Source organism: Aspergillus alliaceus (genome assembly GCF_009176365.1).
Source record: "Aspergillus alliaceus strain CBS 536.65 unplaced genomic scaffold BDW43scaffold_15, whole genome shotgun sequence".
NCBI lineage: Eukaryota > Fungi > Ascomycota > Eurotiomycetes > Eurotiales > Aspergillaceae > Aspergillus > Aspergillus alliaceus.
Window position 1 is genome coordinate 117,517 of NW_022474698.1, and position 23,734 is coordinate 141,250.

The window sequence follows — 23,734 nt, forward strand, 5'->3', positions numbered from 1 at the left end:
GGGTATGTTTTAACTATAATATATAGGTCTATATATATATCTCCAACAAGAAACGCCTATCATTTGTAACTCCTATAAACATGTAAGCCGTTTCTCCGCCCCTGACTCAACGCCTTCTGAGCATGATTAGAACCAATCGTAATCATCAACCTCTCCCTCGTCGGGATCTTCTGCCGCCCATGGAGCCTCTTGGCTATTGGCCCAAGGATCTTGTGGTTCATCTGCCCAAACATCCCCATAGGGGCCTGTTTGGCCGGAGGTAGGTGACTGCGGGTCTACTGGCGGTTGTTGTTGATTTGACGGAGTAGACTGCGACTGATTACCCCCCGTCATACCTCGAGACATTGCATCATACCCGGCCATTGCCCCTGCACCAGCGATGCCTGCAGTTCCACCTTCAGCTATTCCCCCAGCTGCACTAGCTCGACCAAGAGTTCCCGCGGCCGCCTCACCCACAGCTGCAGATTCGCCGGCAGCGGCACCACCAGCCGCAGCCTCCCCGCCCATACTAGGGATCCAGATAGGCATAAAGCCGAATCCGCCGGTGCCACTATGGCGACTGAAATAGTCGAAATCTATGCTTACCGCAGTAGCCAACATGACCGCACGTTGATCAAGCGTCATACCAGTAGTGGCATTGTTCTGCGCCGGTGCTTGTTCAGGGCTGAGGGCAACTGAGTCCATTCGTAGAGCATAGACACCAGTGTCCGTGAAAATTTCGCGAGCGAAACCGGCAAAGTTACGATTAACAGACCCGATGAGCTGACTATTGGCGGTGCGAAGCGAAAAGTCCCATGACAAGAAAGGCTCGTTCACGTAGGCGAACTGGTTGTACTCGCCCATAGCTTGACCACCCTCTACCGTTTGAGATAGCTGCATCTGCTGGGTGTTTGAAAGGCCGGACTGTGAAAGCGGCTGGGATACGACACCCATATCTGTCGCGGGGCTCGGAGAGTGGTGGTAGGTGAATAGATTATACTTCCGCCGTAATGGTGCCCACTGTTGCTGCGCCTCACCGATCACACGCATATCATCGAACCCTAGTGGTGATACCCGGGCATTGGAGCTTCCAGTGGTCTGAGCGAGTGAGCCCGACTGAATGCTTTGAACGGCGGTCGAAGAGGAGTAGGCGCTTCTAGTGACATCGAGAGGGTCGTATACGCGGATACGGGAGTTGATCCATGAGAATGGCCGGTGAAACTAAACGATATTAGCGCGACACTGAAAGTGAATGGGCTGTCCCAAAGATACTAACTCGTAATACTTCATTCTCATGCCTGTCAAAGACATGCGTCACAAAACTCCTATGCGTTCGGAACCATTGTCGTGCCATCATGTTGCCCATCCCTCTTTCCTGTTCAGCCATATACCCGATATGGCTCCCGTTCGCATCCATGATAACATACTTATTAGCTTGTTCAAAGCCACTGTGGGAAGAACATGAACATTAGCTGTTATAATTCGGGCGGCTTAATGATCTATAACACTCACATCATCACGTTCATGATTTCCAACTGCCGTTGTACAACTAGGCCAGAGTTTGTCAATATGCCTACTGCGGGGTGAGTTTCCTTGAGTACGCCATGAGGATCTTCTGGTATATGCACAGGGGAGAGTAGAGTATTCTGAGCGGGATCGTAGTTTGGATTCGGGGAATTCGTGTCAGTTGCCGCTGGACTTGATAGTTCCGATTGCTGTGAGGGTTTATTTTCTCGCCTGATGGGTTCTGGTCTTCGTATTGAATTCCGAGGGCCGCGAGGGCTAGCCCGTCCTCTGGTGAATGAACAGGAGAACGCTCGGCCGGGGGCCCTCAGCCACCGCGCCGGCAAGAATTGCCGTCTAGCACTCCACATGCCCGAGGTAGATGTACCAAACGATATAAAATAGGATAGCCTTGCCGTGATGGAGTCAAAACAAAGGGTGCTCCGTCCTGTAGAGGAATCCAATGATGCTGTTGTGTTGTCGAGAGGTTGGAAAGAAGCGGCGGAGATTATGACGAACTTGTGAGTGGAGCTAAGCGGAGATAAGGATTGGAACATTGCTATGGAATCCCAAGGTCGCTGCTTCGACGATATTTATTATGCTCATTGTAGTAAACCAAAGCAAGTTTACACAAGGTATACAATCTTAAAAGCCTCCAAAACACCTCGCGCCTTAGGGAAGGCATTCTTATGTAGTATATTACAATACACCCTTCCGAGCCAACTCAATCTTGCGCGCCGCTTCACCAGGCTGAAATCCTCCCTTCGAGATACAGACAGCACTTCCTTCGCCGAGTTCAATTTTATCTTCGATGTCCGGGTGTTCGCATGGACAATGGTGAGGAAAATGAACGCAAGCAAGAGTACCGGGGCACAGATATTTGTCGCATTGTGCTATAAGCATAGAATATGTTAGCTACCTTTTACGCAAAAGAGTGCGCACGGGATACTGGGGCCAAGTACCTGACTCCCACATATTCTGGTATCGGGAGCTATCACTGGGCTCGTTCTGAGCGGCCTGCTGGTGATGTTCTTGACGTCCGCCTCCAAACATATGCTCGAAGAACTGGAACTGAGCGTGGACCACAGAGGTCAGCAGGAGCAAGGCTCCAAGGGTCTGGATCCAGGTATAGAGCATTGTAAGCCGAATTAAATACTCTACCAAACTTTGCAACAAGAGATATAGAAGTTAAAACAACAATTATAGATCACTGTGAAGTAAGTTACTGACTGCTATTAAAATTGTATGCAATGAAGCCAACTCTCGTAAATACACGTGACCTGCCAAGACCCAGACTGGCCGCCGAGAAAAAAGGTCACCACCGGAAAGTCCATCATCCAGGATCATTGAGGGTTCGTCCGTCCCTTGCAACCGAACAAAAACATGTTACAACATAGACTACTGGCACCCCTTCGGGTGCTGGAGAGAGCAATTGTGCCAACGCTCCGCTCGTCACAACCAATCTCCCGACCACCGCCATCGATACTTCTACGAACCAACATCTCCGCATCAACCCCATTCTCAAACCTCCTCCCCTTCTTTCAAGTCCGCCATGCCTCTCATGCCACTCAGGGTACGGCGAATCGACATTCCCGTGATCCCGCGGGAAAGCGTCTCGGCGCGAAACGTACCGGTGGTGAATACGTCGTCCCAGGGTGTATCATTTTCCGGCAGCGCGGAACGAAGTGGTTCCCCGGTGAGAATTGTGCGGTCGGCAGGGACCATACCATCTATGCCACCGAGGCTGGATATGTGAGATACTACTTAGATCCCGAACGGCACCCCGACCGGAAATACATCGGTGTCTGCTTTGAGAAGGACGGCAAATTGCCTACGCCTCGGAATGCCCCGACCAGGCGGAAATTGAATAGGGTCGCCGTACCTCGCTCCGATGAGGTCCCTACGCTGATTGCTGGCCAGTCGGATCTGGTTGCGACTATCGAGAACGGTACTATGGTATCTAGCGTTGAGGCCGTGAACGCCGAATCGGGCTCCCAGCTACGTCCGGGTTATATGTACCGTGAGGCGAATTGGCAGATTGGTCGGGCTGCTGAGAAGGCTGGTATAACAGCGAAGGCTTACAACCCCAAGAACCGTTGGCTGGCGTGGAGGAAGAGGCAGGCTAGAGCTGATCGCGCCGCCCAGATGAAGAGTCTCAAGAACAAGAAGAAGGCTTCGAAGAAGGGCAAGGGTGCCCGTTAACTGATACATATCCAGCACTTTTACAAGGGTCATATGTCTACTTTTTGTACTATAGAGAAATGTCTACATCTAGTGAATCGTTATCCAGCGCATCGTGTATCAGGATCGCTCATGAGGAATGTAAGTAATTGAAGTAAGATTCATTAAAGCTTTAACCAAAACAATCGCGGACACGTTGGGGGTATAACTGCTATTATAAATGCCACGCCATTAGCCCGTTAGCAAGGCTATGGCTTCCTGGCCAAGTTTATAACTATTCCAAACAATAAGCAAAAATCACAAATCACTTGAACCTCAAAGGTATATTGATTGAAAATTGTTGTTAATCAATCAATCTCCCTAGGATTAAACTTTGACAGACAAACTCATTGCCCACAATCCTAACGTTGGTGCTAAGACCAAGATCACTACCGTTTATCGATTCGGTTGACTCAGTCCTTTTTCGCTTTCGTGACCTCTGGAAAAGATAAGCTTTTTGGTTACCTGGAACAGAGGCTCCAAGAATCGTGGCTATCGCAGATGCTTTTTCGTCATTATCCACGTAGATCCAGTCCCATTCACAGGCAGCTCCAGTTCCACCCTGGTCAAGGACCGCACGAGCTGACTTGATATCAGGTACATGTTCAACTCTGGAAGCACCTAGAGCATATGTTAAGAACAGAGGCGCTCTCCTTCGCTCTTCATCGGCTTTCCCGCGCCCCATCACGACTAGCACTGATTGTCCGTGCAATAGATTAGGTCGAGCAGCTATAGTCTCATGTAGGCGTGCTTGCATGGCAGGATATGGATTGAGTATCCTTGACTTCGTTGCACCGTTGAGGTACGACGATTCCCCTGCAGGAAGCAAATACATATCCCAATCGATGATCTGGCGTTGAGCCACGCAGTCCTCTACCCAGCGATCTGAGAGGCACGGAAGATTAAGAGCTAAAGCCTGCATGTACTTTGGCCGGCGGGAATGCTTGTTAGCTATCAAACAAGCAAATCTCACGTCATCAGCACCGCTAGTTAGGCGGAACTGGTTATTGCTCGTGGTTGGAGTTGGAGATTTAGATGGTGTAACAACTGGGCGGCTCGACGGTAAATCGAACAGCTCATTGAAGCCGTCATGAAGAATGCGCCCGTCATTTTCCACGATCATCTGCGTTATGCGGTGTTTGGCTTCATCGTTCTCCCCATAAGAAACGGCAAATACCATTCCAGCAAATATACCGTTTGCGTAGCGGATACTGCGGGATAATCGAGTGCTGGGCGAAGCTGGAGTGATATGGCGGTCAGAGGGGGTTTGAAGTCTACTGCCGGGCTGTTCAGGTATAGAACTGTAGCTAAACACACGATCTTTGAGTTGGTTCCATCGAATCGTATCCAAATATATGCGGGAGATTGGAACTTTGACAATATTCTCAGGAACTGTAAGCCCTTCACGAGTAAGGTTCTTGCGTTGCTTTTGTCCTAAAATTACGGTCAAATGGCCATATACATCAGTCATGGGGATAATGCCATTAGAGGCCTCTTTTTCAAGGTCTTCCATGCTGAGTTTGTCCTCAAATCCTCGGATAATGTGAGTGACCTTTGGCACATGGGGCATATCGACCTTTACGGCATCTCCGACCCGTAGCTCGAGCCTCTTCACGGCTCCAATGGGAACTTCAACGGGTGCACTGTCTTCGAACTTGACCACGTAGCGAGATTGGGAAGTTCCAAATGGCGTTCCGAAACAGGTTGCAGGGTAGAATGCGCGTTTTGTTCCACTCCAGGCAGCAAGAACTTGGTTCACTGCGATCTCGACATTACCAGGGTCCACTCTAACCGTTTTAGCTTCGACAGCGTCCACTGATGGCTCGGCTCGGGAGTCTTCAACATGTTGCTCCACAAGGGGCGGTGTGGATTCCAGACTATTATGAGCAGTGACAGGCTGCGCATCAGCACCCTTTTCGAGTCGATCAACGTCCTCGGCTGTCTTCTCGAGAATACGAGGCAGATTGAAGAGCCGTGTTCGTTCCTTCCGTGAAACATAATGCTGAGGAGAATCATCAACATCCCAGACTGTGTCTACTCGCCGGGAAGGTCGTGATCGCTTGTCCAAGGTTGCATCAGCCCTGGTCAATGATTCTTCCGGCTGCGGGTCCTGCATGTGCATTGTTTCGTTTTCTTTGGGAAAAGCAAAGTAAGTGGTGGTACGAGGAGGAACAGGAAACACAGGGTCAGAAGCAGATACACTTTGCCCATCATTAACACGTCGTCTCTTTCTGGGTGGAGCTGGCGACAATGCGACAGCAGACCTAAACTCTCGGTCGTCGGCTGATAGGATGCTAATATCAACGTCGAAAGGTCCGGCTCCGAGTTGAGGAGACGCGTCAGCCGCAATTTCTGTCAGTGCTCTACGCTGCCTTCCACTTGGGCTCGATAGAATTTTTGAGTTATAAAGGTTCTTCACAGGGGACGAACTGTCCGAGTTGGCGGGCTGGGAATGGTATACTCGCTCATGTATGGACGGGTAAGGAGGAGGAAGGTCATCATCTTCTTGGTCCATTACTTCATTATTCGTGTCGCTTGCCCAGCCCTGGTTGAAGAAACGATTGGGGCTCGTTTCTGGAATAGTTGTGGTTGTCACCACATCAGCAAAGCTTCTCGGGCGCTGAACTGGTGTTTCGGCCACGCGAGAGGGCATCGAGGACAATTTCTCCTTGAGATCAAATGCCGGGGCTTTGTCGCCTAGATCTATGGACTTCTGCACAGTGGAGTTGCTAGACTGTATTGCATTAGTCCCAAGAGCAGTCGAGTTTCTTGGTGGATATTCATGAGAGCCATGTGAACTAGCCGAATTTGACCTGGATCGAGTAACTATACGGTCATCATCAAGTTGGAACGAAACTCGGCTCCTTTGAGATACTGAAGGAGGGGTGGATCGTATTCGGAGCTGTTTTGCAGGAGACCTAAGCTTAGCTGGAGAAGGCTTTGTGTGGAATAGTGAACTAGAAGCCTGGGCCTGATTCTCGTCCCACATTTCTCTATTTTTCCCCATGCGGTTTTCATCATCCTGACAAACTGGGGATCGTTGAGAGTCTTTCACAATATATACTTGAGATGACCTGCCGGTCTCATCAGGTTGTTTGTCACCAGCACCATGGCTGCGTAGATGCAACTGTTCAGTATCTTGCAGTGATCCTCTGCGGCTACAAGACGGGGTTCCGTTTTCAAGGGCAAGCGCCTGAGAAAGACGATCATGTACACTAGCCGCGACGGCTATTGGAGTTGCAGAGGGATTAATACAATTTTCCTTATCCTCCTCAGTTGTGGAAATGGGCTCTTGAAACCGAGATATTTGCTGGCACGAATCATCCTCCTGTTCCGTCTCTTCTTCGCTGGTTGCGCCTGCGGAAGTGGTTCCTTGATGCCCAGTTCCTGAGGTAGCAGGTTTTACTGCATCGGACCAATTTCGCTGATCTGGCTGACCGCAGGGTGACTTGCTCATTTTATCTGGGTTCATGCGACTTGCCGGTCTTGAAGGAGCTGAAAGGTTGGCCAATTGTGCCGTAGTCTCCTCATCGATGATCTTCTGCCTCCTTATGCGCTCCACAAAGCTGGGCTCTTTGTCGAATTCGCCGTCACTTTGGTCCTCTGAGTAGATATGCTCTGCAGAACGCGTCATTCTCTCCCGTAGTATCCTATCCCTTTGCATTTGTGATTCCTTCATAGTGATATAAGCGTTCTGCAGCTCTGATGAATCCTGGGGGAAAGTTGCTGCGATGTTATTTAACGGGGAAGACAGAGCTGTGGCAAGCGGGTGATTCTGAATAGGAAGATTAGGTGAAGGCCGTTCAGATATCGGATCTGATTGTTGGCCATGGACAAGTGGAGAGGAAGGGGCTTGGGTTGCCTTGAATACCTGGCTCAGTGCCATGATACCTCCGCTTGATTCAAGGTCCGTCACAAGAGGGTTTCTTGATGCCGTGGGGGTCACCGAGGAGAAGCCATCGACTTGACCCGTCTTTACTGCTGTCGCCGGAGTTTTCGACACAAAACGCTGGGACTCAGGGAAGATATTCGGCTGGTATTGCAGGGGTGATGACTCTCCCAGCTTGAAGCTGCTCTGGTCCTCATTTTCATCGAGGTTGGTTGCGTCGGTGTTTGGCCCATCAAACTCAGCCAGCAGATCTACATGACCAAGATCACCTTCATGTAGTGTTCTCAGCGTTGCATTATCTGCAAGATTGTTGTCCATGCCATTATCAGCGGCTTCTTGGTTCTGTCTTATAAGGTCATCGTACACCGACTGTGAGATGACTTGGGTGTCTGAAGGCGCCGTCTCTGCGGAGCTCATTTTCTTAGAGTAGTAAAACACAGCGGCAATGTCTTGTCTTTCTTGTTCGGGGGACGGTTGAACTGCAGTTGTCAAGCTTTTGGCAGCCTGTTTCCGAGAAAGCGAGCGAGAGGGTGACTCGGGACGAATCGACGGGGATTTCCGAGGGACCTTCTGGCCAATAGTCGACTGGGGAGCATCAGAATTCTGGGAGTGGTTCTCTTCAATGCCTGAGTCCTGGCTGGTATTCCAGACAAGCTCGGATCCAGGTAGAAGCGACTGGGATTGTGCAGCTTCCTAGCAGATGATTGGGTGTTAGAGCAATCGAGATCACAGCGCCACCAAGTGTGACCGGTCACTTACTAGTCCCAGCGCGACGCGTTGCAACTTTGCAATGTCGATGCTGTCATCCTGGGTCTCCATGGTTCTTCCAGTCGGTAAGTTACTACACACGATATTCAAAGGAACCCCTCACCCAAGGCCTCTAGACCTAGCCCACATAACAGTCTTGGCTCTCTTCTTTGCTATCTCGATCTCCGAACCGCAGAACGCGACGCGTGACGCACGTGACCGAATGATATTACTGTTTCGGGCTTAGGTCGAGTTGACCTCAGCTTCATTCATTAGTATCAAGATGTGGGAAAACATCATCTGGGCTGGGAGGAATGTCGCAAATTATAATCGAATTCCATGAAAGTATTGACAGAAAACGTTATTACATCTTCCGAGAAACACTCATGCATGGCTAGCCTAGAGTGTGTTACATATGATTACATGATCGCTGAAGATGTTTGAAGTACTATCCGTACCCTGTCCAAGTGTGATTAGAAACGCTTTAGATTAGGTGATAGGTCTCTTAGAATACGATCAAGATGAACAAAGGTTTCTCGCTAGTCCCGGGTCCTGTTTGGTACCCAACGTCTGATCAACATTTCTCGTACCTGATAACGAGTAAGGAGAGCGCCGATATCCCCCGGATCTCCGAACAGAGGTGGTGGGACTTCCACGTAGCAGACCACCATACTCTTCTTCACCTGAGCCTGCACACGGTTGACGCAATGGAGCCACCACCAGCTACGCGCCTGTTTACTAGCATAATGCGCTTTCCGCTCCTCGGTCTCGGACCAGTAATGGTGTTCAAAAGAAGGTATGACCACAACTGCAAACTCAGCGTGCGAGAAGACAGGTCCGCGGTTGTAAAGGAGGTAGTCCACTCCGAATTTCACGCCGGAGCGCACAACCCACCCAAGAGACCGGAAGTGGTGATACACAACGTACGATATCAGAAATGGATCGGCTGGTTCTAAGTCGCTCGAGGCACCACGAGGAGGGAAGTGTGAATGTTGGCAGAACAGAGAGAGTAGGGAAGAAGAGGAAAGTGCGTCGTTTCGCTCGCCATCAAAAATCTGTAGAGCACCAAGTCCGTATGCCAGAAAGAAAGCCTCCTCGTTGGACAATTGAAGGTGCTCCTCGTTATCCAGTGAAGGCTCATCCCCAGTCCCGTGCCCGTCAACGACCGAATCAGGCACACATATGACAGTTGAATCGGAAACAAACTCCTTCGCCTGAACAACTGGAGAAAATCGTACGGCTTTACCACCGTTCAAGGACGATTTATCAAGGGCGTCAGGCATGCTTCCCTCCTCCGTTTGTGCTACCGAGTGCTGGGACTCAAAAAGTTTGGCCTCCTTAGCTTTCCTTAGGGAAAACTTCTCTGCGGCAGGAAGCATGCCATTAGTGGCACCATCTGCGGGTGGTAGCAGAGACGACTGATCGATCGATGTGTCACCGACTTCCCTCGCCGTAGCTTCAGCCTTGAGTCGCTGCTCGATAGCTAACTTTTCCATCCTTGCCCTCTCCAATTTCAACTCGCGACGCTCAGTTCTCCGTTGACGTGTAACCTCTTCGCTGGTAAGACCACCAAGCAACCCTCTCCTCTTCTTTTCCCGATCCAGCCAGCTAGGCTCACTTCGACTCAAACTCCCTTTACCAAAAAAGCCCATCTCCCACAGCGCTCGGATTGCCTTCGCATCGGTGACATGAACGGATGATGTATCCGAATCGAAATAGGCCGAGTAGACTTCATGATGCGGGGGAGCAATCAAGTATGTTAAATACGAGAGGAGCACGCTGACGATAGACAAGGGATTATGTGGTATTAGAGGAGGAAGTGGATGCACACTGAAGGGTAGAGGAAAGCGATGAATATGTCTGTAGTTGGTCCTCGGGGATCGGCCAGGACGACCTTGGGGCGCATTCTTTTTTGTGGACTCGGACTTAGCAGCGACAGCTGCAGCCTCACAGGGAGGATTGGGAACTGAATTGGATTGAGAAGCCATAACTAATGTAAAAGTAAAATAGTTGTATTGATAGTATACTACAGAAGGGAAGAGTCAGCATGGAACTCTTCATTACGAGAGAAAATGATGCAAAAGAAGCGACTGTAGATGTTTCTCCTCAGATACCGTTGTAGTCAATAAAACCATCATTGACAACAGCTAGAAATCAAAGTGCCATTGCCTAGGTTTGTGTATTGATGTCATCACCGGAGATCAATCACCAATCCTTCTTCTGACCAAAGTTGCTTTTTCTCTCTTGTTTTCTTGTTTTCTTTTTCTTTTTTGCTTACCAGAAAAACTTCTTTTTTCTGGATGGTCCAGCCCAATGACAGACAGGCTGTTACCTAGAGCCGTGGAGAACTAAATACAATTGGCAAGTAGCAAGAGGTACCCAAGCATTGTCATGCTGTGGTTAGAAAATGGATGTTCATTATCATCCTAAAATCTCTTCTGCTTACCCCAAAGGTCAAAATTGGTGGATTGCAAGAAGGAAAAAAAATTCACAGACCGAAACCCGCCTAATAAAGGTCGTTGATGACTAAGCAGTTTGAACATGGTCCGTGCGCAGCAGGTCCGCCAAAAAAAAAAATGGGTTTTGGAGATTTACGGAGAGTGACATCCTTTCCAAACCCCTCTCGCTAGGAACCTAGTAAAAGACAATATATCAAGTAAGTTGGTTCTTGCCAGTTATCAGTTCTATGAAAATCGCTGACTTTTTCCTCATCAGGATGCATCTTATGGTACGTTCCCACAGATTCAACCCGTATACACCATCCTTCAATAGATGCCAATTTAACATACAATAGTACACTTTGGACTCCGAGGGCAAGCGGGTGTATACCCTGAAGAAGGTTACCTCGGAAGGAAAGGTTACCAAGAGCGCTCATCCTGCTCGGTGAGGATATACATCCGATTCATATATTGATGGTATTGGGATTAACAATGGGAAAGCTTCTCGCCCGATGACAAGTACTCCCGCCACCGTGTGACTCTGAAGAAGAGATACGGTCTCCTCCTGACCCAACAGAAGGGTATGTATAAAGGCCCCCGCTCTTGAAGGCTTGACAATCATAGAACTGAAAGCTAACTCTTGTTCGCAGATGAGAAAACCTCCGAGTTGTAAAATGCGGGATCATGGGATAAACCAGGTTGATTTATAGGTGCTGTTTGGAAATCATGTTCTTTTGGCGAATGGTGTTACGTGCGGACATCTGAATGAGAAGTTTTCGAGGGGGGCTCTTTGATGCCTACCGCTTGCATGAAGGATTCCAAATGTGTTGCTCATATTCGGTCATAATAGTACGGCCTCTCGTATGGAGAAGATCCACATTTATCTATACCCTTATATATATGCCTATGTGCTAGATGAACCGTCACAAATTGGCCACCATCATAAACCCATGCAGAGTAGGAAAGGACAACCATAGAACCTTTTTGCCAAACTCCAACCCAAAATCAATGCAGCAGAGGCAACAGTGAACCATTACCGCTTCCTCGAGTTCACGTTTCTACCAGCACCAACTTTAATCCGGCCACCCTGCTTGTTTCGCTCTCCGGTCAGGATTCCAGGGAGATAGTCTTCGTCCATCAGATCCCGTTCCTTCCGAAGTCTCCGGCTCTCCTCGGCGGTGGCTCTGACGTATTCCTTCTGGTCTTCAGCGAGAACAAGCTCGGTGCCCCAGCCGCCTTTACCTCCGCCTCCCTTCCACTTCCCATTGGAACTTCCGTGGGTGGGCTTTGGAATACTAAACACGTTACCTCTGTTGTTCCACTGCATGTTTTTCTTCAGGTGCATCTTGAATTGCCCATTGGCATCGGTAGTGCAAGATACACGGGTAAGGGTGTCTTTCCCGCACCGCGGGCAGAACTGCTTGTTCATGTCCTTGGTCGTGAAGAAACAAGCGTGGCAGCGTTTGATGAAGGATTTAAGGTGGCGGATTCTCTGCAAGGTTGTTGATGAAAGCAGATTGAGGTTCATCTGGAGTAACACGTTTTGGCACTAAATCATAATCAACCATCGGGTCTCACTGGCACATAAGGAAGTGGATGCGCTTACCGCAAAATCAGTTGTCATAGTCGCAACTTGCATAACCTTTGGCTCCGGTTTTGCAGACGCAGACATACCCTCATCGCGGGCTTGCTTCTTCATCAAGTTTGAGGGGGTAATCCACTCCCCACCGTCCGAGTCAGCGGCTTCATCCTCCTCGTCCTGGGGGTCTTGGGTAATTGGATGTTCGGCCGGACTAGGTTCTTCTTCCACGGCGGCAACTTCATCATGAGGCTTCTCAGCCAGGTTCTCTAGCGCCGTGTTCGCCAGGTCCTCCGCAACCACATCAACTTCAGCTTTCTCGGTATTCTCCTCAGTCTGAGTGGGCTCCGCCGCCGCTACCTCGGGCTGTTTTTCCTCCTCCTTGACGGGTGGCTTGCCATTCACCTGTTTCTGCCCAGGGACGCTGCGCAGCCGCCAATCGCCACCATTCCTCTCACATTCCAGTTCGTATGCAAGTGCCAAAACCTCGATATCAGTTTTACTCAGGACCGCCCTATCACCGGTCTTCTTGGCAAATTCACTCAACAGAGAGACACTCTTGGGGGTCGGAGACCGCTGTTTCAGAAACGGCAGGTACATAGTCTCAACTCTTTGCCGGGCATCAGGATCGCGAATTTCACTGACTACGGAGGGGGTAATGAGGAGTTCCTCACATTGTGCGAGAAGGGTAGATAGAGGCGGGGTATTTTTCAAGATGGGACCAGCATCAAGGACGATGGTGTGAACGGGCTTCAGCGGGGATGTCGCGTCCGCCATCCTGGTGATTTGAGAAGCTATTCTTTGGGCGATAGAGAGAACAGCACGTGCAGATGAGATACACAGGATGTGGTAGCTGGTCTTGTGATGTGATTTGATTTCGCTGGAATTTTAGCTGGTCTGTGCGTTATCCTTATCTTAGCGTGGATACGTTTACCTTACCAAAGGGGGTTAGTTAGCGTATTACAAACAATGGGTCCATTAGGTAACTCGACTGTGGGATTTTGTGTACATGTAGCAGGGAAATAAATAAATAAAAAATTAAAAAGAAATGCATTAAATACATAAATCTCCCCCCACCCCCCAAAGATATCTGCAGACAACAATCCTTCGGGAAAATTGAAAGCATCACGCAGCTCTGAGACATGGATCTTTTGCCATCAAATCTCGAGTAACATGACCTGTCACGGGTGAAGCGATCGCACTGCACGGCAGCAATAGAAGAGATCTCTTTCTTCTACAGAATGCGAATACAATTCATCGTCACGGCCGTTGGAAGATTACCAGGAAACAAGAGTCCACTCTGGGCACCTTGATGGGCAGCAGATCGGCAGTCAATAAAGAGAGAGAGAAGGTACGAACCGCATAAGCCCACTCCAGAACTTTTGCCCTCAGCCTTAATCTGGACCTTTCGATGGATCGATTGGGCTATAGCAGGGGTATTATCTTGTTAGCACATAGCCATTGATTTTCAACATGTAATCGATCAGTTGACGACAGGAGAAGTTGACAGGTAGAAAAACGAGGGTCAGGGTACGGGATCCTAGATATTTCTTGGAGTAAGAAAGTAATATAGATCCAACCTGAGATTGTATATATTGTAGCAAACAGGAACGTGCATATTATAGTCACATTTTCCATTGGGTGAGCTGGTTTGCCCTCGTAATTGGCGTCGACTAGTTACTCATGTAACCCTCTTCACCTGTGATAAGTACTGTACTAACTTATGCAGGAAAGACTAGGTAGGGTTTAGCGAATCCCAGCCGATGGGGCAAAATGCACCTCTTCCTCTCTCTCTCTCTCTATCTGTCTTCTCCGACCACGTTCTGGCGTATTGTCCTTCCCGAATCCATCAAGGATCGCAGGCTTGGCTCAGGTATCATGCCATAAGTTCTTCTCAATGTGTATCAAATTTATGACCGGAGAACTGTAGTGGCAACATCATATCAGGCCAGGGGTACACTACCTTCGAACCGATGATCCACTGCAACAGTAGCAGTAGGTAGTCATTTTCGTGACACTTTGTCGCGGAGTCAATGTATGTGTATATGCATCTGTTGGTGGACTACAGTTCGAATCTGCCGCCTTACTAGATCTTACTAATCTTAGATTGATACGGGAATAAAGAAGAGGAGGGCGAAAAAAAAAGATAAAAGAAAAAGTCCTCGGCGCAATGCAGAGGTGAGTATGAAACGAACGGCAAGATTATTTCTCGGTTTATTTGGCAAAATGACATTTCCAATTGAGAGATCTGGTTCGTGATCTTTAACGCGGAGCATCATCGAAGTTGTCTCGGTCCATCCAGCAAAGCCGTGCCGCTTGAACGCCCTTGAAAACTTTCTCCTGCCGCATGCATACTTCGACTACACACTAAATTAGGGTGATCAAGGAAGGAAATAAAGGAACAAAGAAAGTACCAGGGTACAGCTGGTAGTCAGCTCTCCAAAGTCAGGACACATCGTAGAACTACATAGTCGTACGTGCATATATATACAGATATAGACATCCCCTATTGCCACTGGTCAAGCAGACGGTATCTTGCGTAGCACAACAGGAAATTTTCTCAAATAACAGGAAAGATGGAGTATCGACAGTGCTGAGGAAGTACAACAGTCCTTAGTAGCCATATTATGCTACGTTTACCTAGGAGGATGGTAACCCTACTCGCTCGAAGTCCGGGTCAACTAGATGTGCAACAAGAAAAGGGAAAAAATGATAGAGCAAAATGAAAGAAGATTAAGATTATGTTAACGGGCAGATTCTTCGGTTCTTTGACTTAGAGATTGGTCTAATGGGAAGGGGGACAAATAAAATAGTCAGAATAATTGACCAGTGGATATATAAATAGTTGCACCAGGCAACCGGGATGCCTTCTGCATGCAGTTATGTGTCATATGTTACATTATCACGTACTTTGTTTCTCTCTTTGATATTCTAGACTTTAGCACCTTCGATAGTGCTATCGAGGTAATATTCAATCCATCATCCCGAGGGCAAACATCTCACATGTGCTACAAGGAATCCAATAATGAGACTTATTAGTCCAACATGAACAGTATTGTCTTCACCTCATTGGTAGCCATCAAAGCCCTTGGTGGATTCCCAAGAATAATAGCTTTCCGTTATAGGTCGCACGAGTTAAACTACTTACGCTGAGGACTTAATCGAGCCGACCTAGATCCCTGGCGAGATGTACAGTACGTTTTGTAGGTGGAGTTCAAGGAACCCAACACCTACCAAAAGAAAGAATTAGGGAGACGCACTAAAAGATGCCAATTGCAGGAATCTCATAATCTGCCCGGTAGAGTTGACGCTATCCTTTCAAACTTGAACTCTGGTACCCGAAGATGCAATAATCTTATTTCTTGTTACGTGAAGAAAGAATAAAAAAGGAAAAATAAAATAAAACATAAACAAGAACAGCAAACTCTACATTCGATAATTGCATATATAAATTAGTATGAAACGATAATTATTATAGGGAAAAAATAATCTTGTTGTGTGGGGGAAAATTATGAGGTATCATCTACTACTACCTTGACGCGCACTCCATACTCACGGGCCACCACTGTCTTATTGACTCAACGATACGATAATCGCATGGCGACTAATTCTGACTATACGTGCATTTGCATATGGAAGTTAAGATCCAGCTGTATGGTACTTTGCTCCCCCCTGCATGTTCGTTATTCAATGTGGCTATGTCACTCGCGGAAACTCGTTCCTTTCAAAGCCCGGAAAAGGGAATTTGACACATCGTATTTTCGAGGGCCGAGTTCCTCCTCTAGAACTTCCTTTCCTTTCTCACGGAGACTTCTCAAAAAAGACGAAAAGACAATAAAAGCCATGGACCTCTCCTGGGTCAAAGGGGTAGAAAGAAGGGAATACTACTGTGCATCCCTTGCTCGGAGGCCTACCCCAGGAATAGGATATGGATACCCTGACAGGACAATTCCTTTTTAGGGCGAGAGAAACAGTGATGTCAGTAAGGGCAGCTGTCTGATGGGCTTAGGGCTCAAAAAAATCACTGAGAAAATGCTGGGGGAAAAATTAATAAAAAGAGAAAATAAAGGTACTTCTGCCTTCTCCATAGTGTGTGCGCCGGGACGAAACTATCCCTGACAGTTCCAGATGCAGCCCCCTAGGGCAGGAATCTTCTCCATCATCACGATCCGGTTGCCCCTAAGGAGGGTGGAGCTAGCCGTATGTATGCCTATACTGTACGTACTGTATATACATAATTGCAGAAAATTTTTAGGTATACGGTACTGTTGGATTTTAGGTCTAGTACAAAGTACATTGCGCAATGATGACTATCAATGGATATCTACAGTATCAGACAATTCTGGAAGGTTTGGATACGTCGCTGATGTATTATTCTCGTCCTTTCTAACTGGATCAGGTTATATCCTGGATTAGTTACTACTGTCACTGTCGATCATTCAAATCCGTCGAGTTGAAAAGATCCCAAAGGGCTGGAACTTGCCGCTATCCTTATGTCGCAGGGGCCCTCCCTGGCTCCACCACAACTCAAGCCATGAAAAGCAAATCAGAGGGAAAGAGAAACAGAGAGAGAGAGTAAAAGAAGAAAAAAAATCTACCTATCGACGCCGTAATGTTAAACGCTATTCCTACTCTATGATTAGGTTATTCGACCTCTCCCTTGCTTGCTTACTTTTCCTATCTTCTCTCCCCTTTGTCCTCATGAGACTTTTTAGCCCTAGTCCCTGTCACTGCCTTAGCTTTAGACCCGCAAAAACCTGGAGAAGCAAATGAGACAAGGAGGATCTTCATCCACAAGGTGCTTTATCTGGGCCTATCCCTCATGATCCCTGGCCGTTTCTGGGTCTCTAGGACGTTTATATTTCTGCCCATTCCTCGGTTGGCTGCCCGTGGTCTTTCCCCTCTTAGTGTATCACCGAGTACCACGGCGTACATGAGGGCCATTGCGGCCTGTGTTATGGTTGAGTGACTTCGGTTGTCACACGAACTGCCAGCTCTAGAGACATATATTGAAATTCAAATCGAGACGGGGCTTTTCCTTTGCAGAGTCAAGGCCATAGAGGCTGGTTTATTTCTGGATAGCGACAATGAATATCCAACATATCGTTCACCCGCGGGGTGATGATAAATCATACCTTTCCAGTGGAGGCAAGAGTGGAATGGCTGTTAGCATTTCATTTACGAGCTTAGCGACCATCTTCGTCCTTGCTCGAGTCTATACACGTGCTGGCATAATGAAGCGCATGGAGTCGAACGATTATATGGTTTTGATCGCTCTGGTAAGCTCTCACTATGATCAGGCGATAACCACACATAGTTCTTGAGCTCTAATACGAGGCTCCAGACATTTTCATTTGTTTTCATGGCCTTCTTTCTTATAGAAGCGATGAATGGAATGGGGATGCATGGTGCTGACATCCCACCACCTGTCCTTCTGAGGCAAATGAAAGTGAGTATTGGAATTATTGCAGCTTCCAACAGCAACAGCTTGTCGATACTGACATGATTTACAACCGCCCAGGCGTTCTGGATCACCATCCCGTTCTACAATGCTGCGCTTCTGTGCGCCAAAGCTTCAATCCTTCTTCAATACTTCCGCGTGTTTCCCACCAGACGCATGCGCCTCATCAACTGGACTATGTTGGGAATACTCGGCATCTACGGGTCGTGGGCAGTTCTAAGTGCCTTTCTCAATTGTATCCCAGTAGCCAGATTCTGGGACAAGACAGTTCCAGGGTACTGCTTGGATGACAAAGGGCTGTGGTTCTCAAACGCCTCCATGCATATTGCTACCGACCTTGCAATCTTGATCATTCCCATCCCGGCTCTGTCGAAACTAGATCTTCCCAAGCGACAGAAGATCGCACTGATCACGGTCTTTGCATTAGGCGGATTGTAAGCTCCTCTATGCTATATTGTTTCCCCATTTTTCTCGATATCTAATTACCAATCTCAGTGTATGCATCACCAGTATCTGTCGCCTGGTCGCTTTGAAGAAAATCTCCGATTCCACAGATCCCACCTGTACGTCCTTCATGGATCATCCCCATACATTGCACGAAGAAAGAGATGATAGAACCTAACCGAGAAAAAAACAAACATCTAGTTGATAACGTTGGCGCTGCCTCCTGGTCCGCCATCGAATGCAACGTAGGAATCATTTGCGCCTGCCTTCCTACACTCCGACCTCTCGTATCTCGCATCGTCCCCCACCTCCTATCAACTTTAAGCAGTCGTACTCGAAGCTATAACCGAAGCTACAACAACGGGCCACTACCACACGGTCGCGCCCCGACATACTGGGGCGGTGCTGGAACAGGAACAGTCTCGACCACCATTACGGCAATGGACGATCTCGAGTTCGGCCATAGCGCCGATTCAGATAGGGTTCTAACACTTGTCCCGGGGATGGACATCCACGGCAAGGAAAAGCTCGTGCTGAAGGAAACGAAGAGCATAGAGGATGCTTCTGAAAGAGTGGGGACTAGGGCAGGGTCATCTTTATCACACTGATGTGATGGATGGATGAATTGGGTTGGCGATGGGGCTTGTGAGGTCTGCATTGTAAGGACACATTTTATAGAGATATCCCTTCTGTTTTATGCTTTTATTTTTACGATTCTCTTTCTTGTCGCAGGTGTTCTGATTTCGCTTGCTTTTTTTTCCCTTCTAAATTTCTGATTTGTGTTGCTCTTCTTTTTGTTCCTTGTATATATATATACAAATCACCAACCCATTAATAGAATGCCGAGCAACACACCAAATATGCGTCTCTCGTGAGTAATGAACATCTCAAGGAAAACAATTGCTGGACAAAACAACCCCCGCTAAAAAAAAGGGAAAAGGAAAAATACAGATTTAGTGGAAGATATTGGTTGTATCCGCTCTTGTATAGCTCTATAGAATATTCATGCACACATATATAGATATTACAGATCTAACCTTGAAACCTGAAATAGTCCACGACCTATCGATGGCCATTTCCACCTATAGCCCGAAACAGGAGGTCTTCAGAAATCTGCAAATTCTTTGTCAACCTCCTCGAAGTAGTCAAAAAAGCCCTTGAACAGCTTCACACCCAGGCCAGGATCCAGGCTACCGGTTGTTGCACGAATACTGTGCATACTCAATTGCGGGATCCCTACATCGATGGCTCTCATGCCAATGCGAGCACTGGTCATGGGTCCAATGGTCCCGCCACTACGGGAGTCGTTACGAATGTGGAAAACCTGCAAGGTTGAGCCACAACGATCAGCAACACGCTTGATAAATCCGTAGCTCACACTGTCCGTTGTCATGTGGCCGTTAGAATCAGCTGAGACGGCCACACCGACGTTTAGACGGGGAGCATGGTTCTCCAGGTATGCGTTGAGGAAGTTTGGGTTGACTGCATGGATCACGTCTGACGACACGAAGAAGCTGTTCGCCACAGTCTGCGCTAACACGTTGGGACCATAACTGGGCGAAAAAGCTTCAGTAATGCGCTCCATGACGCTACTCATGAAATTGGACCGAGCTCCTTGGCGAAGCAAGCTTCCGATTTCTTCGTCGTCAAACATGCCTACCATCTTGATAGAGCTGGTTGAAGTACTGTCTGGTGATGCAAGTAGAGCCTCTTGAGCGGCATAGCAGCAAAGCTTATCGTCAATCCGTCCAGCGAAGATCAGATCCTTATCTAAGCCACCAAGCCGTGCTGGCTGACTGTCGTACAGCTCCAGCTCCCAGTTGATGATTGAGCTGTAGTTTGTAATACCAAGTTCTTTGGATATGACTTTGACAAGCTTCTCCGGCTGCGTGCTTGCAAATGTGCCGGACTTGATCCCACTGCTGTGGTCGGTCGTGGACGGGGTTTGCTCCTGGAAGAGATCGGAGTTATCAATACCAATGATAGGAACCATTTGAGTCTCTTTGTTAAAGGGGCCTTGTGAGGGGGCTCCAAAGTGAGGGGCCAGGGTTGGGATCCGGGCAACCGGCCAATCCAACTTGATTAATCTAGACTCGATTTTCCCGGTGTTGGGATCCTGGACCAGGACACGGCCACCGATTGAGAGATCGCGATCCCACCATGTGTCGCCTAGGGCGCCTGCGTAGGGCGCGACTCCGAGTTGAAGAAAGCCAGCCTTGGTGGGGAGCTTGGACACTGGCTTCAATTTGGCGGTGAGTGCATCGATATGACCGGCGACAATGGCCATGCCATTGCCACTCTTATAATCTTTTCCGATTGAGAATGAGATAAAGGCACTACCATTACGCGTAACGTAGTACTTCCCACCCTTCTCTAGCTTGGAGTTCCACGATTCACGCTCGGGAAGGCGCTTATATCCCTTGCTTTCGAGCTGCTTTGTGAAGCCGTCGACTGCATGAAAAATCGTGGGGTTTGCTGTCATAAATTCACAGTATGGCTTCGAATAGTCTTCTGGGGAAAAGGAAGTAGTGCTCGCAGTTGAGGATGTAATGGTGGCTGGGGTAGCCTCAGGAAGCTGACCCGACAGGCGATAAGCCATGGCAGAATCACGGAGATCAAGAACACTCCTCTTGGTCATGTTGAATGCTAAGGGCTAAGATTACTGGGTCTAATCATAAAAAGTTCTTTGTAATGAGACTAAAAGAGGGGTAAAGGCGAGGGAAATGAGGAAGCCAGGTAAATGGGAATGGTTACGAAGAGGGGAAGAAGAAGGAAAGCTGAGCTGGAGCTAAGGTGCTGCCCGGTCATGCCTTATCGGGGAAGCTGATAAAAAAAAAAGGGCCCTCAGGCGCGCCAAGGCGGCAGTTGTACTCCGTAGTATGGTCAATACATTATGCATACTACACAATTCAAGAAATTGACCAATGCTGGCCATCTATTCATTGGAATATAATATGTACCCCAAGATCAAGATTGCTGCGCAGAGTAACAAGTAGTGCAACACGCACCAAAAAAAAAAGAGAGGTCGAGAAAGATAAATTTAGCCCACTGTTGAACTGACCCTTAACTGCTCGAACCCACGTAAGCATTCCAGTCTACAAGGCCACCCGCACACTGCTCGGTAATTGCTGGACCCATGGTTGTCACAACCTCTCGGTTCCCTCGCACGATAGAGATTCTTACAGGACCGGTCTGTCCGTTGAAGCGAAAAGATCCATGGTTGAGACCAGGCGCTGCATCAAGAACAGAATGTGGGCCTGATCCAATTTGGACATGGATCTCGCTTGGCTCAGCAACAAAAGCGCTGACAAACACCTTGTCCTGTGAGACCTCATGAGGCTTCATTTCTGGTTGTCCTATGCGTGGATTATTGCCAGTCGTGCCGTCAGCGCTACCAGACTGCCCTGGGTTCAATCGATACCAGTAAACGACCTTATCCGCATGAGATATTGGGTACTTCTGGTGGAGAACAGTTCTGGCTGCGTTGCCACGGCTGTTCGCGATGTTCCGTCTATATGCATCGATGTAATGGGGCAAAAAGGTTCGCCATGCGTCATGGGGGTGATTAGCGATATAACGCGAAGCCCCTTCAGGCACTCCAGCCTCATAAATAGGGCCGATGTAATGCGCCTCTCCATAATCATTCCAACTCAAGATCTAGAAGGCATGAGCCCGTGGGAATCGCAAATAACTAATACGAAAATAAGAATGACTATACCTGGACAAGCGGCGGCTGCAACTCAATAACCTGCTTCCAACGATAATGCCATAGATCATCTCCACGCCACAGCCAATTCTTGTTCCACTGGGGGAGATTTGTGTAGAACCAGGGAGCGACGGGCATCATATATGGCCTTCCTGAAAGAGCCTTCATCCAATCCAAATCGTTGGACACCTTCATGTCCTGTGCACCAACAGGCCAAGCATCCCAGCTGAAGGCACCGTCAACATCATCCAAAACATTGCGTATACCCGCTGGTCCCATGCTTGTCCAGGACGGAATAAATAGACAACCCGTGGCGGCCTTGATACTTGGCCAGTCGCCTGAATTTCCAACACCTTCAAACGTTGACACCAGTGGCTTCCCCTTGTAATAGTACTGTGCCTTTCGATTTTTATAAGCATTAATAATAGTGATAGCTCGGTCTGCCGGCCACGGCCCTCCAGACAAATAGTCAAAAGAGATGAAGAGGGAAAAGTCTCCAATCTTTTCAGCTGCATCATATGCGGCTAGGAGGGCTCGATCAGTATGATGATCTTGCGGTGCAATGTTCAACGCAAACCCATCAATGTGTGCTTTCTGCGCCTCTATAATGTCTGACTCCCATTGGTCAGGCGTCATATAATACGCATTTCCAATCTAAAGTTAATCAGCATGGCACATTGCTTTATGAATACGAAGCCTTCTCTTACAATAAAGTGAGCGAAGACATTATGCGAGTCGGACAGCACAGGGACAGACTGCGGTGCATCTTGGGTAGCGACAGGGGGAACTGCTAGTAGTAAAAAGCAAAAATTAACCGATAAATCTCAAGCGCATGAAATGTTAATGCGAGATACAGAGCAGAATCATATAATTGTCGTCAAGCGATGTGCACAGTGGAATTCTGAAGGTATTCCGTCATATGGTTTATTCTCTGAAAATCCGACCAATTTGATAAGAGGCAGCAATGTAGAATAGCATAGTGTTTCAAGAAAGTATGTTTTTCTCTTCCAGGATGACTGAGGACAAGTAGAATATAACCCACCTTGTGCCATTGGAGGCTGCTGGTATTGCTGTTGATATTGTGGTCGAGGCTGTTGCTGGTGATGCCGATGATGGCGGAGTTTCCCCGGGTTATGGACATGGTCAAGTATACGATCGAGATGTTTCATTGTGGAGCCCCACGTGGTAGTAAAGGGATCTCGGAAGAAAGGTAAGAATTGAAGAGAGGAATACTACTTCAACAACAACTACAGTACGCAGAAGTGATATGTAGAGAGGTTTCAGGTATTCAAAACGCTAGGAGGGGCTAAAGGATTTTTAAAGTGGACAGAATCATTACTAGATTTGATTCTCCTTGTACCATTTATCTAAACTCTCGGAGACCGAGGAAACAACACGAAGCATGCGCAGTCTCTCAGGTAGACATACATATATACATATCTAGGTATACATACATGCATCGTTTAGGCTTCAATTTCCTTTTTCGACACCTGATTGACCAGTTGTTCAGCTCACATGACCGATCGGCTCCATTTCTTTGGGCACTGGAAAGAAGTAGGCTCCCGCCTGATCTATCATATACTCCACATACACTCACTCTCACTCACTCTCTCTCTCTGTGTGTATCTCTCGTGTGTGCTAGAGTAGTTAATTTTCTCGCCAATAACTTTCATTGCTCGTGGCACTGACAACGGCGTCACCGAGAAACAAGAAAAAAAAAGACTTCTCCCTCGATAGTGAAGAGCTTGGAAAAGGAACTCAACATATT

General features: G+C 48.0%; 10 protein-coding genes across 10 annotated transcripts; 3 read left to right on the top strand and 7 right to left on the bottom strand.

Moving 5' to 3' along the window:
• Positions 1–3: 3 nt before the first annotated feature.
• BDW43DRAFT_272483 (scramblase family protein) lies at positions 4–1,970 on the bottom strand. The gene is made up of 3 exons (XM_032041543.1): positions 1,492–1,970; positions 1,256–1,427; positions 4–1,200 (listed from the first exon to the last, which is right to left on the bottom strand). Exons 1-3 carry the CDS (start codon positions 1,851–1,853, stop codon positions 127–129), a joined length of 1,608 nt encoding a protein of 535 aa, XP_031901494.1. The 5' UTR covers positions 1,854–1,970; the 3' UTR covers positions 4–126.
• Positions 1,971–2,014: 44 nt separating this feature from the next.
• lcl2 lies at positions 2,015–2,687 on the bottom strand. The gene is made up of 2 exons (XM_032041544.1): positions 2,445–2,687; positions 2,015–2,375 (listed from the first exon to the last, which is right to left on the bottom strand). Exons 1-2 carry the CDS (start codon positions 2,617–2,619, stop codon positions 2,182–2,184), a joined length of 369 nt encoding a protein of 122 aa, XP_031901495.1. The 5' UTR covers positions 2,620–2,687; the 3' UTR covers positions 2,015–2,181.
• A 126-nt stretch (positions 2,688–2,813) lies between these two features.
• BDW43DRAFT_272485 (mitochondrial 54S ribosomal protein bL27m) lies at positions 2,814–3,885 on the top strand. The gene has a single exon (XM_032041545.1). It carries the CDS (start codon positions 2,866–2,868, stop codon positions 3,682–3,684), a length of 819 nt encoding a protein of 272 aa, XP_031901496.1. The 5' UTR covers positions 2,814–2,865; the 3' UTR covers positions 3,685–3,885.
• Positions 3,886–3,942: 57 nt separating this feature from the next.
• Positions 3,943–8,401, bottom strand: BDW43DRAFT_272486 (chromatin-binding protein RAD9; the record flags this gene model as incomplete). The annotated part of the gene is made up of 2 exons (XM_032041546.1): positions 8,351–8,401; positions 3,943–8,284 (listed from the first exon to the last, which is right to left on the bottom strand). A coding segment is annotated over exon 2 (3,998 nt), but the record flags the coding sequence as incomplete, so codon positions are not given.
• A 395-nt stretch (positions 8,402–8,796) lies between these two features.
• Positions 8,797–10,797, bottom strand: sen2 (tRNA splicing endonuclease subunit SEN2). The gene has a single exon (XM_032041547.1). The coding sequence runs from the start codon at positions 10,324–10,326 to the stop codon at positions 8,878–8,880; it is 1,449 nt and encodes a 482-aa protein (XP_031901498.1). The 5' UTR covers positions 10,327–10,797; the 3' UTR covers positions 8,797–8,877.
• A 257-nt stretch (positions 10,798–11,054) lies between these two features.
• BDW43DRAFT_309922 (H/ACA ribonucleoprotein complex subunit NOP10) lies at positions 11,055–11,449 on the top strand (the record flags this gene model as incomplete). The annotated part of the gene is made up of 4 exons (XM_032046797.1): positions 11,055–11,066; positions 11,133–11,221; positions 11,278–11,357; positions 11,427–11,449. 4 exons carry the CDS (start codon positions 11,055–11,057, stop codon positions 11,447–11,449), a joined length of 204 nt encoding a protein of 67 aa, XP_031901499.1.
• Positions 11,450–11,809: 360 nt separating this feature from the next.
• On the bottom strand, positions 11,810–13,132 carry BDW43DRAFT_309923 (rRNA-binding endoribonuclease; the record flags this gene model as incomplete). Its single annotated transcript, XM_032046798.1, has 2 exons — positions 11,810–12,325; positions 12,383–13,132. The coding sequence occupies 2 exons, from the start codon at positions 13,130–13,132 to the stop codon at positions 11,810–11,812; spliced, it is 1,266 nt and encodes a 421-aa protein (XP_031901500.1).
• A 197-nt stretch (positions 13,133–13,329) lies between these two features.
• BDW43DRAFT_272495 (uncharacterized protein) lies at positions 13,330–14,029 on the bottom strand. Its single transcript, XM_032041548.1, has one exon. The coding sequence runs from the start codon at positions 13,991–13,993 to the stop codon at positions 13,781–13,783; it is 213 nt and encodes a 70-aa protein (XP_031901501.1). The 5' UTR covers positions 13,994–14,029; the 3' UTR covers positions 13,330–13,780.
• Positions 14,030–17,442: 3,413 nt separating this feature from the next.
• BDW43DRAFT_309924 (uncharacterized protein) lies at positions 17,443–18,868 on the top strand (the record flags this gene model as incomplete). Its single annotated transcript, XM_032046799.1, has 5 exons — positions 17,443–17,634; positions 17,700–17,804; positions 17,877–18,250; positions 18,312–18,379; positions 18,462–18,868. 5 exons carry the CDS (start codon positions 17,443–17,445, stop codon positions 18,866–18,868), a joined length of 1,146 nt encoding a protein of 381 aa, XP_031901502.1.
• A 497-nt stretch (positions 18,869–19,365) lies between these two features.
• Positions 19,366–23,135, bottom strand: BDW43DRAFT_299391 (glycosyl hydrolase family 71-domain-containing protein; the record flags this gene model as incomplete). The annotated part of the gene is made up of 5 exons (XM_032044712.1): positions 19,366–20,835; positions 21,342–21,917; positions 21,979–22,620; positions 22,674–22,753; positions 23,009–23,135. 5 exons carry the CDS (start codon positions 23,133–23,135, stop codon positions 19,366–19,368), a joined length of 2,895 nt encoding a protein of 964 aa, XP_031901503.1.
• Positions 23,136–23,734: the final 599 nt, after the last annotated feature.